The sequence below is a fragment of the Cynocephalus volans genome, chromosome 5 (genome assembly GCF_027409185.1).
Source record: "Cynocephalus volans isolate mCynVol1 chromosome 5, mCynVol1.pri, whole genome shotgun sequence".
In the NCBI taxonomy this organism is placed as follows: domain Eukaryota; kingdom Metazoa; phylum Chordata; class Mammalia; order Dermoptera; family Cynocephalidae; genus Cynocephalus; species Cynocephalus volans.
In genome coordinates, this window is record NC_084464.1 from 47,021,426 (window position 1) to 47,038,752 (window position 17,327).

The following is a 17,327-nucleotide window of genomic DNA, read 5'->3' on the forward strand; positions in this document are numbered from 1 at the left end:
AGGTATAATATTGTGAATAATGCTAAGTTAAGTAGAAGGTGGGTGTATAAAGATGCAAAAGTGACAGATGAGAGGTTTGATTCTTGCACTAAGGGATAAGGGAAAAAATGAAATGCTTTGGGTGAAAGGGGAATGGAGAGCAATAGCTTAAGAAGAGGAAAGAACCAGACGCACTTAAATGCATAGGGAAAAGAGTCAAGGGGAAAGGAAAAAGTAATGATTCAAGAGTAGGAAGAACACAGGCACAGATATATTCATCAATTAAACATTTACAGATTGCTTATGTTTCAACTAAATTAACTGTATGAGTAAATAAAAGTATTTCAAAGTTTTTCCTCAAGACGATGGTCATGGGAATGTTTAAATAAAATTTGGCAAATGCATACTAAAAAATATTATGTGGTCTTTGAAAAGGATGAGATAAATCTATACAGCCGAAAATCATTTCGTTAAGAGTGTAAACACCAAAACATCTAAACACCTGAATTGGGAAAATATTTTGTAAGTGTTCATCCATTAAAAAAGATTTCCATTGTAAAAATGAAGTGTATTGTCATGGTGCCAGTTGACAATGTCACAATGGGATAATACAGGTGATACAAACAACATGGTATATCGTAATTACTTACAGCAACCAACCATGGTTTCCAGTGGTTTGTGGATTTTGGTGGTTGCAATCATTTTAGAGTATGAGATTACAATTATTCAAATATTACATATTACACACCAAAATGTCTTTTTCATCATTGTTTTCCCTTAGAGTTAAGCCAGCTAAACTATGAAAATATCATTAATATGGAACAGGTGAGGTCTTAGCCATTCCGGATAAATAATTTTCTAATACTGACATAAAAAGATGGAAAAATGTCCAAAATATACTATTATGTGAATGGTGAGATGCAGAACAATGTGTAATATGATCCTGTTTTTAGGAGGAAAAAAGTGTATATATATGTTTACAAGGAGATTTCAAAAAGTTTGTGGAAAAATGAAGTTAAAAGATAAAAATAAAAAATATAAACTTTACTTCTCCAACATAAGTTCCATCGAGTTCAGGACACTTTTCTAAGCAATGATACCAGCCATTTAGTCCATCCCTAAAAAACTGAGGAGGGAACTTAATCATATCAATGCAGTCTTTTTTGCATTACTAACTGAAGAAAAATGGGTGCTCTTTAAAGATTTGTTAAGATTAGAGAAAAAGAAGTCAGAAGAAGCCAAATCAGGACTGTAAGGTAGATGCCTAATGGTTTCCCACTGAAATCTCACAATATTGCCTTTATCTGATGAGAGGAACAAGCAGGAGCATTGTGGTAGAGAAGGACTCTCTTGGTGACACCTTCTGGCGTTTTTTGCTAAAGCTTTGGCTAACTTTCTCAAAACGCTCTCATAATGAGCGGATGTTATCATTCTTTGGCTCTCCAGAAAGTCAACAAGCAAAATGCCTTGAGCATCCCAAACACTGTTACCATGACGTTTGCTTTTGATCAGTCTACTTTTGCTTTGACTGGATTGCTTCCACCTCTTGGTAGCCACTGCTTTGATTGTGCTTTCTCTTCAGGATCGTATTGGCTTTACAATTCTTCAAAGAAATGCTTCAGGATCTTGAAACCACTTGTTTAAAATTTCCATCGAAAGCTCTGCTCGTGTCTGCAGCTAATCTGGGTGCAACAGTTTTGGTATCTACCAAGCAGAAAGTGTGATAAACTGTAACTTTTCAGTCAGAATTGTGTAAGTTAAACAAATTGAGATGCCTACGGTGTTGGCTATTGTTTCTGCTGTTAATTGTTGGTTCTCTTCAATTAGGCATGAACAACATTAATTTTTTCCTCACAAACTGATGTGGATGATTTGTTGCTGCAGGCTTCACCTTCAACATCATCTCATTCTTTCTTAAAATAAGTATCCGTTTGTAAACTGCTGATTTCGCTGGGGCATTGTCCCCATAAGCTTTTTGTAAAACATCAATGATTTCACCATTGTTCCACCCACACTTTGCCGTAAGTTTGGTGTTTGTTCTTAAATTTTAGCAGAATTCATGTTGCTCTGATAGTGGCTCTTTTCAAACTGATGTCTTATCCTTCTGAGTGCTTCAAACTAGATCTCGTTCAGACATGTTATAATAAGTTACTATGAGCTTATTTTGGTGCAAAAAAATTTTGCAATCCATGCAGTCTTGTCATAATACGCATTTTCCATGAACTTTTTCAAGACCCCTTGCTTGTATTTGCTTATATATACAAGAAGTTTTCAAGGATACAGTACTCAGATATCCACTATTAAAAGAGCGTTACCTCTAGAGAATGAGATTTGGGAGAAGCAGGGATAAGAAGAAATTTTCACTTCTTAAATTTTATTTTTGTATTATTTAAATAGTTTAACAGTAAACGTATATTACTTTCATGATCTTTTTGAACTTAGGGGACAAAGATAAAACAATTCATGTTTCCACTCATCAGGATTTTTTATACTTTTGCTTCAATTTGATTCAAACATTTTGGAGTACCTTCTGCGGAAAGCAAGAGAACTCTGACTGGGGCATGTTGAGCAAGGGGTGCCTAGTGAGATGTACAGAAGGCAATCAGAGACAGGGCCTAAGCTTGGAGAGAAGTCTGAGTGAGTTATACATTGGAGAGTCATCAGATTCTACGTGGTAATTAAAAGTATTGCTGCAGTTACTACTAAACAAATAAAACTGTGGTTCTCAAACTTTTAATATCCAAGTCTCACTTCTGATCACTGTATATGTGGCAGCTTGGCTGAACAGTTTCTAAACTCCAACCATCACTAAAGAAGTGAGAATATAACTATGATAGATTAAAAAGATCTACAGCACTTAGAAAGCATATGAAATGTGCTATTCATATAGGAAGAATATAGTAAGTAAGTAAAAGTATAGTAAGTAGCACTATTCCTCTGACTGTTCAATACCATGCCACTGTTCAAATAAAACTGTTTACTGCTCTTTTGCCTCCTGAGGCAAGCATTTGCATCTTTCTCTGGTACTTTCTTAACTTGATGCATTGTCTCATCTCTCACAAGCTGTATCCAGCTCCACACCAAGTCATGGGACAGTACAGCTGAAAGGTACATTTGATAGACATCACTGTTAAGTTGTGGCAGACTGCAGGTAATTCTCAATATCCTTTTCTCCATTTCTTCCTTAGTATCAAAACCTGCACTTTTTAACTGGACACAAAGCTTCCCAGAATGAAGCCCCAGTTTTCTCCCTTGCAGCTAAGTGTAGCAATGAGACTAAATTCTGGCCAATGGGATATAAGCAAAAAAAAAAAAAAAATCCTCGAAGGAGGGAGTGGCCAGCTCAAGGGGAAGAACATTCTAAGACGGGAATATCTGAGTTGAAAGCTGAAGGATAAGTAGGAGCCATTCACCTACTCATTTGACAAATATCTATTGAGCACCTAGTATGTGTCAGGTACTCTTCCAGTGAAGATAAAGCAGTAAAAAACAGAAAACAATTTGTCTCCATGGAACATACATATTGGTAAGGGTAAAGATAGTAAGAGCAAGCCTTACTTGCCCATGTTTCTGATTTAAAAAATGAGATTTTTACCTGTGCCACAGTGGAAGATTATTAAATTGAGTTGATTCATCAGGGCCAAGTAGTTTGGTTCCAAGTCCAATGATGATAATATATGACAAAAGTCTGTAAACACTGAATATACGGAGAATGTGTCCTATTCATTTTTGTACCCCCATCACCTAGTGTAAGTAAATGGCATATAAACAGTACTCAATAAAGGGTGAAATGAACTGTGATTTTCAAAAGTAGTCTATATGAAGATGGTAAAATATCAGACACTACAGAGAATCAGTGCTGAAATACCATTACAAGTTGACTATATTTCTTCTGCAAATTTAATCTGAAAAATCTAATCTGGAGAATTACACTGTACTGAGTGTTCCATTACAGAAGTAAAAATAAGATTCTGTTCTAATCAGAAGTGGTAATTAAGAAAACTCAAGCATAATTAAAATCTATTTCTAAAGTGCATTATAAGAATATATCTGTGCATACACAATACATAGCAGATTTATCTTCTCATTAATTTTATTAGTGTGGTTTAAACACATAGAGTCAAGAACAGAGGACCATACCTAGCTGTGAATCTCTGGGTATACATTAATTAGCAACTGGAGGAAGAGACAGTTCAGAGAGTTAGGATGTAGAGGAAAGAAACCTAGGATAAAAGTGTTGTATAATATTATATCCTCTTACAACATAGTATTGTCTCATTAAAGCACTATAATATAAATTAAGCAGATTTAAAACATGGTTTCACTGTATGTTTTCTAAAGTCCACTATATGTCCAAGAGAAAAACTGTACAAGAATAGCATTTTGGGTATGTGAACAAACCCTTACGTAGAAAGAACAAATATCTTGTTCACCTTAAATCCCCACCATAAAAGTATGGAAGGAACAAAGGCCAGGAAACTAGATCTGCTGGTAAGTAGCTATGGAATCTTAGGCCATCACTGTTTCTCCATCTGTAAATTTCAGTGGATTAGACTAGAATGATTAAGGTTTATTCCAACTGCAAAATTTTATATTCAGAATTACTTTTTAATGAATAAATACATGTTTTACTTTATGGGAAAATGAGGTTTGATATGTGAAAGGGAAAACAATTCCCAAGAAATGGAAAAAGTTATTTTAGCGTTAGAGTTCACTTTTCACTGTAAATCTCTGGCAAAACATGCAGTATTAGTTTTCTATAGCTGCTGTAACAAATTACCATAAATTTAGTAGCTAAAATAATACAGATTTATTATCTTATAGTTCTGTAGGTTAGAAGTCCAGAATGGGTCTCACTGGAGGCTCTAGGAGAGAACCCATTTCCTAGCCTTTTCCAGATTGTAGAGACTGTCCAAATTTCTTGGTTGATAGTGTCCTTTCTCCATCTTCAAAATCAGCAATGTTGTATTTCTTTGATCATTCTTTTGTTCTCACTCCTCTCCCTGACCAGGGAAGCTTTTCTAATTTTAAAAACCCTTATGATTAAATTGGGCCCACCTGGATAAACCAGGCTAACCACCCCATCTGAAAAGTCTTTAACATTATAACTGCAAAGTCCCTCTGTCCCGTTAAGGTAACATATTTACAAATTTCAGGGATTAGAATATGGACATCTTTGAGGGGCCATTATTCTACCTACCATAGATACCTAGTCATCCAATAAAGATCATGAAAATTTCTCCCAAGCCTAGAATTCCACTAACTTCCTCCATTTTGTACTTAGTGCTCTTACAACATTCTTTCCCTTCTTTCCCTTTATCATCCAGTTGGATAACAATGTTCTAACCTGACAGTAAAATAAAATCTAACATTTGATTAATATTATTCTGAAAATTCCTTCAGAATTTCAGAAAAACACATATTTGGTTTCTCAACTTTGTAATAAGTTAAAATTATAAGTAAACTTGATATACACTATACATGTGTTTTACCACCTCATCAAACTCAATCACTGAGAAATTATTTTTTAAATTAGCCTGACAACACTAAAATCAAGGGTTTGTATCCCTGTACTGGCCAGCCACCAATAAATAAATAAAACAATAAAACACAATAAAATTAGCTTGAGTCCCATATGTGACTCTGAAATTTGGGCAGCATGCTATAAATGTTGAACACACACAAGTACTTTTTTTTTTTTTTTTTTTACAGATTTTGTGAGGTATAATTTACCTACAATAAACTGCACACATTTAAAGTATACAATTTGATAAGTTCTGATATACACACACACACACACACACACACACACACACACACACACACACACATCCATGAAGTCATCTCCACAATCAAGATAATGAACAAAGAAGTATTTTATCAGATGTGATTTGCAAATATTTCCTCTCAATCTGTGGCTTGTCCTTTTATTCCCTTAAAAGTGGCTTTTGAAGACATATACTTAATATTGAGTTAGTCCAATTTATCATTTTTTCTCTTATGAACCATGCTTTTGGTGTCATACGTAAGAAATCTTTACAAAATCCAAAGTCCCAAAATTTTCTTCTAGAAATTTTATACATGTGGGTTTTAAATTTAAGTCTGTGATCAATTTTGAGTTAACTTTTATATTATGATGTAAGGTATAGATAAATTTCATTTTTTAAAGTACAAAGACCAAACGTTCCAAAGCCTTTTGTTTTTGAAAAGATGCTCTTTTTTCTATTTAACTGCCTTGATAACTTCTTCAAAATCAATTGACCATATTTTTTCTGAACTCTTCTATTCTGTTGCATGAATCTATTTGTTTTGATTACTACAGCTATAAGTTCTGGAAATCAAACAGTGTTAATTCTTCCACCTCTGTTCTTTATCAGAATTGTTTTTGGCTATTCTAGGTCCTTTGCATTTCTATATAAATTTTAAAACCACCTTGTCACTTTCTACAAACTGCCAGTTGGGATTTTTTTTTACTGGGATCGAAATTAATCTATATTCTTGGGGAAAACTGAGAACAATACTGAGTCTTCCAATCCTTGAACACAGTATCTCTCCATTTATTTCAGTTTTCTTTAATTTTTCTCAGCAATGTTTTATAACTTTCAATGTAGAAGTCATGTGTATCTTTTATGAGATTTATCCTTAGATATTTAATATTCTCAGTTTTACTGTGATATTCTTTTAAAACTACAAATTCTGATTGTTCATTTGTTAGTATATAAAAATACAATTGACTTTTCTGCATTGATCTTGTATCCCACAACTTTACTAAGCACACTTAACTGTTCTAGCAGCATTTTTGTAGGAAACATAGGCAATCATATCATATGTGAATAAAGACACAGTTTGACTTTTTCCTTTCCAATCTGGATGCCATTTCTTTTTCTTGTCTTATTGCACTGGCTAGAACCTCCAGTACAACACTGAATAGAAGTGGTAATAGTAAACATCTTACCTTGATCCTGATCTTAAAGTAAAAGCATTCAGTATTTCAACTACTGTCTTTTTCATAAATGCTCTTTTTTTTTTTTTTATCAGACTGAGGAAGCTCCCTTCTTTTCTTAGTTTGCTAAGTTTTCATTAGTAAGGCATGTTGGATTTTGTTGAATGCTTTTCCTGCATATACTGAATTGATCATATGGTTCCTCTTTTTTTACTTTGTTATTATGGCACATGACATTGTTTTCAAATGTTAAACCAACTTTGCATTCCCAGGATAAACCCAATTTTGGTAATTGTATTTTATCATTTTTATATGGTGTTGAGTTCAATTTGGTAAAATCTTGTTTAGAATTTTGCAACTACGTTCATGAAGGATATTGGTATATAATTTTCTTTTTTTGCAATGTATTTGTCTGGCTTTGGTATCAGCGTAATGCCAGTGTCATAGAATGAGTTAAGTATTCCTTCCTCATCAATTTTATGAAGGAGTTTGTGTAAAATTGGCATTATGATTTCCTAAAATGTTTGGTAGAATTTATCAGGGAAGCCATGTATGCCTAGAGTTTTCTTTGTGGGAATTCAATTTCTTTACTAGATATAGGACTTTCCAGGTTATTCATTTCTTCTTGAGTGAGCTTTGGTATTTTGTATCTTTCAAGGAATTTGCCAATTTCATGTAGGTGTCTCATGTATTGGTATAAAGTAATTCATATTATTCTCTTATTTGTCCTTTTAATAATTATAGGATCTGTAGCTTTGTTAACTCTTTCATCCCTGATACTGGTAATTTGTGTCTTCTTTCTCTTTTTTCTGATCAATCAGGCTGCAGGTTTATCAATTTATAGATCTTCTCAAACAGCCAGCTTTAGATTTCCTTGACTTTACTATTTTCCTGTTTTCTATTCCATTGGTTTTGGCCTTTATCTTTAACTCATTTCTTTTGTTTACTTCAGGTTTAATTTTCTCTTCTTTTTCTAATTTCTTAAGTGGAAGCTGAGGACACTGATTTGTGACTTCACTTCTCTACAATACGGTGCTATGAATTTTCCTCTGAGCATCTGCATTAACTACAAACCACACTTTTGATATGATTTTCATTCAGTAAAAAATATTTTCTAAATTCATCTTTTTTTCTTTGACATTTCTTAGAAATGTGTTTTGGTTTCTAAATATTTAGGAGTTTTCCAGGTATCTGTTACTGACTTTTAATTTAATTCCCTTTTGGTCAGTGTATATACTGTATGATTTAAGTCATTTTAAATTTACTGACACTTTTTTGGAACAAAATGTGGTCAATCTTAGTAAATATCCAGTGTGAAAAGAATATGTATTCTGCTTGTATTGTGTAGAATTTTACATAAATGTCAATTAGGTCAGTTGGTTGACAGTGTTGTTCAAGTCTTCTAAATCACTACTGATTTTTGTTTATTCTTCTATCAATTATTGAGAGAGATATAAGGTAGTGAAGTCTCCAACTGTCATTGTGGATTTATTTTTCCTTTTGGTTCTATCAGTTTCTGATTCATGTATTTTGAAGTTATTATGCACATAGAACTATTAATTTCAGTTGATGAGCTGGCCCCTTTATCCTCATTAAATGATCTTTATTCCTGGCAATTTTCTTTGCTCTAAAATCTCATTTGTCTGAAATTACTACAGTGGGTTTCTTGTACACAGTCTGTAGTGGGTCTGGCTCTTTTATCCAGTTCACTAAGCTCTGCCTTTCATCAGGGTGTTTAGACCATTTATATTTAATATGATTATGATATGGTTTGGTATAAATCTGCCATCTTGCTATTTGTTTTCTATTAATCATGTCTGTTCTTTTTCCCTTCTTTATTTTCTTCTTGGAACTCTGGATTTATGATTATCAAATTTAGAAATATTTTGGCCATTGTTTCTTTAAAATTTTTCTCTGTACACTCTCTTTTCAAGACTACAATTACATGTATATTAGGCCACTTGAAGTTGTCCCACAGCTCACTGATGCTCCATTCACATTTTCCAGTCTTTTTCCCCCCCCCTCTCTGAGTTTATTTTGAACAGATTATATTGCTATGGCTTCCCGTTTTCTAAAGTCTTTTCTTCTCCACTGTCTAATTTGCTGTTAATATCATGCAGTATATTTTTTGTCTCACACATTGTAATTTTCATCTCCAGATGTCCAATTTGGATCATAACTTTCATATCTGTATTTAACATTCTTAATCTTTCCTCCACTTCCTTGAATGTAGAGAATATAGTTTAAATAACTGTTTTGATGTCTTTGTTTACTAATTCCATCATTTTTGTTATTTCTGGGTCGGTTTCTATTCATTGATTTTCATCCTTATGGGTTGTATTTTTCCCGCTTCTTTGCAAGCCTGGTAATTTTTGACTGGAGGACAAAATGTGAATTTTACCTTGGTGAGTGCTATTTTTGTATTCCTATAAATATTGAGCTTTGTTCTAGGACGCAGTTAAGTTACTTGGAAACAGTTTGATCCTTCTGAGGCATGCTTTTAATATTTGTTGAGGGGGGGACCAGAGCAGTCTTCAGTCTAGTGCTACATTTGCCCCACTATGGAGGTAATACCCTTCTGAGCACTCTACCCAATGTCCTGTGATTTATGAGGTTTTTATGGTCTGGTTACATTTGCCCCACTATGGCGGTAACCCTTCGGAGTACTCTACCCAATGTCCTGTGATTTATGAGGTTTTTCTGGTCTGGTTGGTGGGAACATAAACTATTCTTGACTCTGAAAAAGAACCAGGGATTGTTCTCTCTAATCCTTTTGGATGGTTCTTTCTCTAGCTCTGGGTAGCTTCCACACAACACATTCACTGATAGTGTTCATCTGAAGACTTGAGAGGCACCCTCTGAAGATCTCTGGAGCTCTCTCTTTGTACAGCTCTCTCCTCTCCAAACTCTAGCTACCTTAACTTCCCTGGACTCTAGCTCCATCTCTTCAACTCAAGGAGACTGCTGGGCTCTGCCCACCTCCTTACTCTGCAGCCTGGAACTCTCCCCAAGCAGTAAACTAGTATAATCATAGGCTCCACCTTGTTTGTTTCTGTGCTGTCTGTTGGTGTTTGACACCATAGCTTCATATATTTTGTCTGAGGTTTTTGTTTGTTTGTTTTGTGATTACAGCCAGGATAGTAAATCCAATGTGTTATTCCATCTTGGCCAGAAGCACAAATCCACGAGTATATTTTTAATCCAGAAAAAGGGAAACACAGTAAAAGACACAGGTATCATGAGTGGAGTTTCAGTAGGGAAAAAAGTGTCTTATAAAATAAACACTGTTTGAACAAATTTTGACAGTCTGAAATTTGAAGGGTATAGTTTTTCCATTATGCTACGAAAGTCAAAGCCTATAGCTGATAAAAATTAATCTTTCTCCTAAAGTGGCAGGTACTTTGTTTTAAAACAGTAGTCAAAACTATGGCTTTGTGCTTATTTCTGAAAGTCTGGATATTTGTACCATCTTATTTTGTTTCTCCAATCTATGTAAAAACTGTTGTTTTAAACCTTACCAAGAAAAAAAGAAAAACTGTGATTTTACATTTCAAAAGGCCATTAATAAATAAGTTCCAAAACAACAAAAAATGAGTTAAACACTATTTTTTTCCTTCTTTTGATTAATTCAACTAAAAAATAAGCAGGGGAAATCATCTTAATACTTCAAAGTCATAATGCTACAAAAATTTGTTTCAGTTGACAATATTAATAGACTTTAGGAAGTCTTTAAATATTGTTTTTGATCTGGAATAAAATTGAAATGCCCACCCATTATATGCAAAACCCTAAGTATTTCAATATACTGAGATTTTAATACTGCTTAAACTAGTAAGAAACTCCCCAAACTATTTAGAACACAAACACTCTGTAGTGGCACTTAAAAACATGTGAACAGGAGTCTGTCACCAAGCCACATAGCTTGCTTCTCTGTGTGCCTACTTAAACTTTTAACAACTTCTAGCACCATCTGCAGCTCTCTGCCCTTAAAGAGCATATAATTTCATAAGAAAATGAATAAAGATGAAAAGAAGTTGGTAGAACACAAACAGGGGCAGAGAAGGCAGTAAAGAGGTCTGCTTGGAAAACTTCCTTTCCCCACTCCCCAAATCACTTTCTATCAAAAGTGGTCTCTGTGGCTCAGACTACACTGTCTGACTCCTTGCCTTCATGCTACTCTGCCACCATTCATTCCACTTATCAATGGTAATTATACAAACTAGTCAGACTCCCAAAATTTCATCTAAAGGTTCTGAAGAAAACCCTAAGCTAGGGTGTGAGGGAGAGGCTTTTAATTGGGAGCAAGAAGGCAGAGGAGAAAATGAATGAAACTGATTGCAGAAAGGAGAATTCAAAAAGCTAAGCATTAAATCTGGTACTGGCTCATTCTACCATAACCTTATAGCCCAGCTTCACACATTCTTCCTGGAAAGTTAAGTAACTCTGGTTTTTATCTACAAAGTTTATCTCAAGTTAAAAAATTATTCTATTAGCCAAAACTTAGTTAAAATTTTAAAATTATGAATGTAACATAGTTACATATTACAGTAAGTTTGGGAAATAAAGAAAGGTAAAAAGAATTAAACATAATCTAAATACTACAATTTAGGGGTACTTTAAAAAAAAAAAAACAGACTTTGTTTTAGAGCATTTTAGATTCACAGCAAAAGTGAGGAGTACAGAGAGTTTCCATATACCTGCTGCCTGCCTCGAGCCTCCCCCACTATCAACATCCAGCATCAGAGTGGGACATTTGTTACAACCAATGAACCTACACAGACAATCATTACAATCCACGAACCTACATCATTATTACCCAAAGTCCATAGTTACATTAGGGTTCACTCTTGGTGTTGTACATTCTATGGGTTTGGACAAATGCACAATGACATGTATCCACTATTATAGTATTATACAGAGTAGTTTCATTGCCCTAAAAACCCTCTGTGATCTGCCTACTCAACACCTCCCTCTACCCTAACCTGTTTCCATAGTTTTTCCTTTACCAAAATGTTATATAGTTGGAATCATACAGTATGTAGCCTTTTCAGATTGGCTTCTTTCATTTAGTAATATTCATTAAAGTTTCCTCCATGTTTTTTCATGGCTTGATAGCTCATTTCTTTTTAGTGCTGAATAATATTCCATCGTCTAGATGTATCACGGATTATCCATTCACCTGCTGAAAGACATCTTGGTTGCTTCCAAGTTTTGGCAATTACAGAGTTACGATAAATATATGTGTGCAGATTTTTGTGTGAATATACGTTTTGAACACATTGGGGTAAATACCAAGGAAATATGATTGCTGGATTGAATGGCAAGAGTATATTTAGTTTTGTAAGAGACTGCCAAAGAGTATATTTAGTTTTGTAAGAATCTTTCAAAGCAGCTATACCATTCTGCATTCCCACCAGCAGTGAATGAGAGTTCCTGTTGCTCTGCATCTTCGTCAGCATTTGGTGTTGTCAGTGTTTTGGACTTTAGCCATTCTAATAAGTGTGCAGTGGTATCTCATTCTCGTCAGCATTTGGTGTTGTCAGTGTTTTGGGCTTTAGCCATTCTAATAAGTGTGCAGTGGTATCTCATTTTAATTTGCAATTCCCTAATGACACATGATCTTAAGCATCTTTTCATTGGTTTGTTTGCCATCTGCATATCTTTTTTGGTGAGATGTCTGTTCAGGTCTTTTGCCCATTTTTTCTTCAGGTTGTTTGTTTTCTTATTGTTGAGTTTTAAGAGTTCTTTGTGTATTTTAGATAACAGTCCTTTATCAGATACGTCTTTTGCAAATATTTTCTCCTAGTCTGTGGCTTGTCTTCTCATGTTCTTGATAAGGGTTCTTTTAAACATTTTTTTAATATGCATTTTTCATATGGTTGCAATCACAGTGTACATAGTTTATATTTCTGCTTCTTTCAACTTAAAACTATATACATTTTTAAATGTTACGGCTTTCTTCATAACCATAATTTTAAATGACTGTATTATATTCTACTGAATGCTCCCCAAACTGGTCAGTAAAATCCCTGCCAAAATCTAAGCTGGCTTTGTTGCAGAAATCAACAAGCTTCTAAAATTCATATGGAAATGTAAGAAACCTAAAATAACCAAAACAACTTTGAAAAGAACAAAGTTGTAGAGCTCACACTTCATGGTTTCAAAACAGTACAAAGCTACAGAAATCAAAACAGTATGATACTGGCATAAGGACAGACACATAGATCAACAGAGTGGGACTGAGAGTCAGGAATAAACTCTGGCATTTATGGATGGTTGACTGATTTTCGAAAAGGGTGCCAGGACAATTTAAGGGAGGAAAAACAGTTTTCAACAAATGGTACTGGGACAACTAGGTCTCCATGTACAAAAGATTACAAAGTTGGACACCTTAACTCATACCATATACAAAAAGTAACTCAAAAACACAGATAAAAGACCTAAATGTAAAATATAAAACTATAAAACTCTTAGAAGAAAACACAGGGGTAAATGTTCATTGACCTTGGATTAGGGAATGGTTTCCTATGTGAAACTGAAGGCACAAGCAACAAAAGAAAAAAATAGGTAAACTGGACTTCATCAAAATTAAAAATTTTTGTTTTTTAATTTATAGTAAACTTTATTTTCATTGATATTTCATTTAACATAATTTCAAAGGTCTGTGGTCTCAGATGAGCAAAAGAACAGATATCCTAAATCTCATAAAGATGCTTCTTTCACACTGTTCCTCTGAGCAGGGCATGGGGTTTCAGGGCCCTCAATGTTGACACCTAACATTTTACCTCTTGAGATCTTACCTACAGATACAGAAAGAAGAGATAACATCAATATACAAGAATCAAACTGTATGAGGGTATCATTAAGCTCTTGTGTTATATACTCTTGTCACCTCTGTAGGGTTGTAATGGTAACAACTAATTTTTTCCCCTGCCAAGTTCGGTAACATTTTTTGGTTTTGGGTTGTTGTTTTTTTTTTTTAAGTAAAATGTCACAATATGTTAAAATGCTGCACTCATTTCTCTTAATTCATTTAAAATAGTGGAAGTTTGAAGATTTTTAATTCTTCATGAGTCTAAGCTGGGACATGATTACTACTGATGGGGTGTCTATTCAACATACTAATTCCAGCTTTGGCGACCATCAGGAAACAGGCACCTGCAATTAAACCTCCAAGTATAAATTTTCCAGAGTGATAGAATCTTATTCCCATAATGCCAGCCAAGATCCCAGATGTAGCTAGGAAAAGCCAGATGTTCTTTGGATCCTGAAACAGCTGGTAAGCATACAGGCCTGCTAACCCCCCAAACAGGAGCCTGGCATCCAGAGACAGCATGCTACCTGCTTTTGCATAGCCAATTATCCCACCAGAAGCAACCAATGCTACATAGCCAAAGCCAAACCAACGTAAAGTCATTAGTGGGCCAGTGTCCTTCTGCATTGCTCTCTTCTCATTCTCTCTAGACAGGAGACTACACCAGGCCTGAATCTGCAGCTGAACTGCTTGCTCTCCAGAAGGTCTGCACTGGTGGACCAACGATTTGTGCTTCAATGGACACCATCAAGAAAATGAAAAGACAACACATAGAATGGAAGAAAGTTTTGCAAATTATATATCTGATAATGAAATTTGTATCTAAAATATATTAAGAATTCCTCCAACTCAACAATAAAAAGACAAAATTTTTAAATGGGCTAAGGATTTGAATAGACATTCTTCCAAAGAAGATGGAAGTTTTTTGTTTTTTGGCAGCTGGCCAATACAGGAATTGAAACCTGGACCTTGGTGTTACCAGCATCACACTCTAACCAACTGAGCTAACCAGCCAGCCCCCAAAGAAGATGTATGAATGGCCATAAGCACATGAAAAGATGTTCAACATCATTAGTCATTAGGGAGATACAAATCAAAACCACAATGAGTTATCACTACACACATATAGGATACCTATTATCAAAAAGACAGATAATATGTATTGACAAAGATGTGAAGAAAGTGAAACCCTCATTCATTGCTTGTGGAAATGTAAAATGGTGCAGCTAGTTTGGAAAACAGTACCACTTCCTCAAAAGTAAACAGTTACCATTTGACCCAATAATTCCACTCCTAGGTATATACACCCTGTGTTGCTATAGAAGAAGGCCCTCACCAGATGTGTCCCCTGTACTGTGGGCTCCAAAACTGTACAAAATAAATTTCATTTCTTTATAAAAGAAAGAAAAATGAAAACATATGCCCACTTAGAAACTTACACAAATGTTCATTATTATTTATAGTAGCATTATAATAATATAATTATATATTATATATTATTTTATATATAATTATAACATATAATTATTATGTTAGCATTATTTATAATAGCCAAAGAATGAAAACAACCCAAATGTCCATTAACTGATAAATGGATAAACAACATATGACAGACATATCCATACAGTAGAATATTATTTGGCAATGAAGAACTGATAACATGCTACAACATGGACGAATCTTGAAGACATTATGCTAAATAAAAAAGAGACAGTCACAAAAGAGCACTATTAACACCTTTTGGGATTCTGAGGATTAAATTAAGTAATGCACATAAAGGGCTTTGCATGGTGCCTGTCACATGGCAAACTTTCAACATTAGTAGCAGTAGCAGCTACTGTAATTGTCATTCTAGTTTGTATTATTTTCTTAAGATGATTTCCAGAAGTGGTATGATTGGGTCAAAACCATGAACATTTTTGTGTCTGAATATATTTCACCAAACTACATCTCAAAATGGGTACACTAATTTTTGGTGCCAGAGTAAGTATATGAGAGAATGAGGGTTACCATGCCACCATCAACATCTTATTTTAGTAAATTTGTTTTAATAGGCACTCACTTTAATGGTTTATTCATTTTTTGCTGCTTTTGGCACATAGCAGCTTGAAAGCCAATAGTTTTCTAATTATCCCACCAATCCTACACACCATAAATACTTACTGGATATGCAATATACATAAGACCCTGTACTAGGGGCTACAAAGAAAACCAAAATAAGTTAGGCCAGGGATTTTTTGTGAAGTAAGTCAAAGAAACATTTTAATTCAAGAGAACTATGATTAGGTATAAGACAACTACAAAGTGTTAAGGGTCCAAAGGAGGGAAAAGATGGCAGTGTTTCAGCTGGTTCTTAAAGGACAGGCATAATTTCAGCTGGCAAGGGTGTGGCAAGAGTAAAATCAAGGCTGGTAAAAGAACACAGCACATCCCAAGACCATGTGGCTTGAGTACAAAGTGGCTATGGGAGGGAATGCTGAGAGAACAAGAGCACAACAAGGACCCTCTAAAACTGAGCCAGTGACCATGTGAGCTGAGGAGGAGGGTTTCTCACAAGGCAAACTGCAGAAACACGAAGACATGAATCATCATGACCCATCCAGGGAACTGCATGTGATCCAATTTGGCTAAAGCAGAGGGTATGTGGGAAAGAGGCAGATGATGCTAAATAAATAGGCAGAGGCCTGACTGTGAAGTACCTTGTGTGCCAGAATAAAGCATTTGAACTTTATTCCAAAGGAAATAGGGAACTAAAGCATTTAAGAAAAGAAGTGATAACCAGACTGGCATTAAAAAAAATTACTCTGGCAACACTCCAATGGCTTCCTATCTCAGGCAAAATTAAATCCAAAGTCTTCTTATGTTAAAACCTTACATGCTGATCACTGGCTATCTCTGAAATTATTCTTATCACTCTTCCCTCATTTCCTCTGATTTAGCTGCACTGGCCTTCTTGCTGTACCCTCCAATATGCCCCTCGTCGGGGCTTTTGCCCTAGTTACCTCTGCTTGGAACTCTTCCCCCAGACAGTTGCATATCTTGCTCCCTCCCTTCCTTTAGGACCCTGATCTAATACTTTGTTATCAGGGAGGCCTTCCCTGATACCTGATATAAGAGAGCAAGAAACTACTGTAATCAGCTCCACTACTTTTTTTCTTCTGCTCAACACCTGGCACATATATTTATTTGTATATTGCCTGTCTCTCCTTACTAGAATGTAAGCTCCACCACAGATCCTCTCAATAACTTTATGATACTGGAATTGTTATTACTGCCATTTCCAGACAGCATTAAGGGACAGAGAGTTTAAGTAATTTATCCATGTATTTATTGCTAGTGAACAGTGGAATCAGGTAGAATGACTCCTGGGCCTGCACTATAATCATTTCACATACTGACTCTCTAGTAGTGTCACAGGTCCTTGACTCTGACTCTGGCTAATTTCCTGTGAATAGGATCCATGCTAACAAGCACTAAGATAACAAAATCTCTGAATTCACACTATGTCCTTCTAAAAAGATACAGATTCTTGTAGTTTGTTATTAGCCAAGTTTTAAAAGTCAGGAAACATTTTTTAAATGATCAATTAAG

The 17,327-nt window shown here is 34.9% G+C and overlaps 2 protein-coding genes across 9 annotated transcripts in view; both read right to left on the reverse strand.

Moving 5' to 3' along the window:
- FKBP5 (FKBP prolyl isomerase 5) overlaps positions 1-17,327 on the reverse strand; it is a 90,364-nt gene that overhangs the window by 58,043 nt on the left and 14,994 nt on the right. The window lies entirely within an intron of this gene.
- On the reverse strand, positions 13,889-14,363 carry LOC134378819 (transmembrane protein 14C-like). The gene is made up of 2 exons (XM_063098123.1): positions 14,264-14,363; positions 13,889-14,161 (listed from the first exon to the last, which is right to left on the reverse strand). The coding sequence occupies exons 1-2, from the start codon at positions 14,361-14,363 to the stop codon at positions 13,998-14,000; spliced, it is 264 nt and encodes an 87-aa protein (XP_062954193.1). The 3' UTR covers positions 13,889-13,997.

What these genes read in the sequence shown, in the direction of transcription:
- LOC134378819 (XM_063098123.1), bottom strand. Translation starts at nt 14,363, where the DNA reads ATGCAGAAGGACACTGGCCCACTAATGACTTTACGTTGGTTTGGCTTT. An exon ending in AATTGGCTATGCAAAAGCAG is followed by an intron (nt 14,162 to 14,263) that starts GTAGCATGCTGT and finishes GGCTTTTCCTAG; the next exon opens with CTACATCTGGGATCTTGGCT.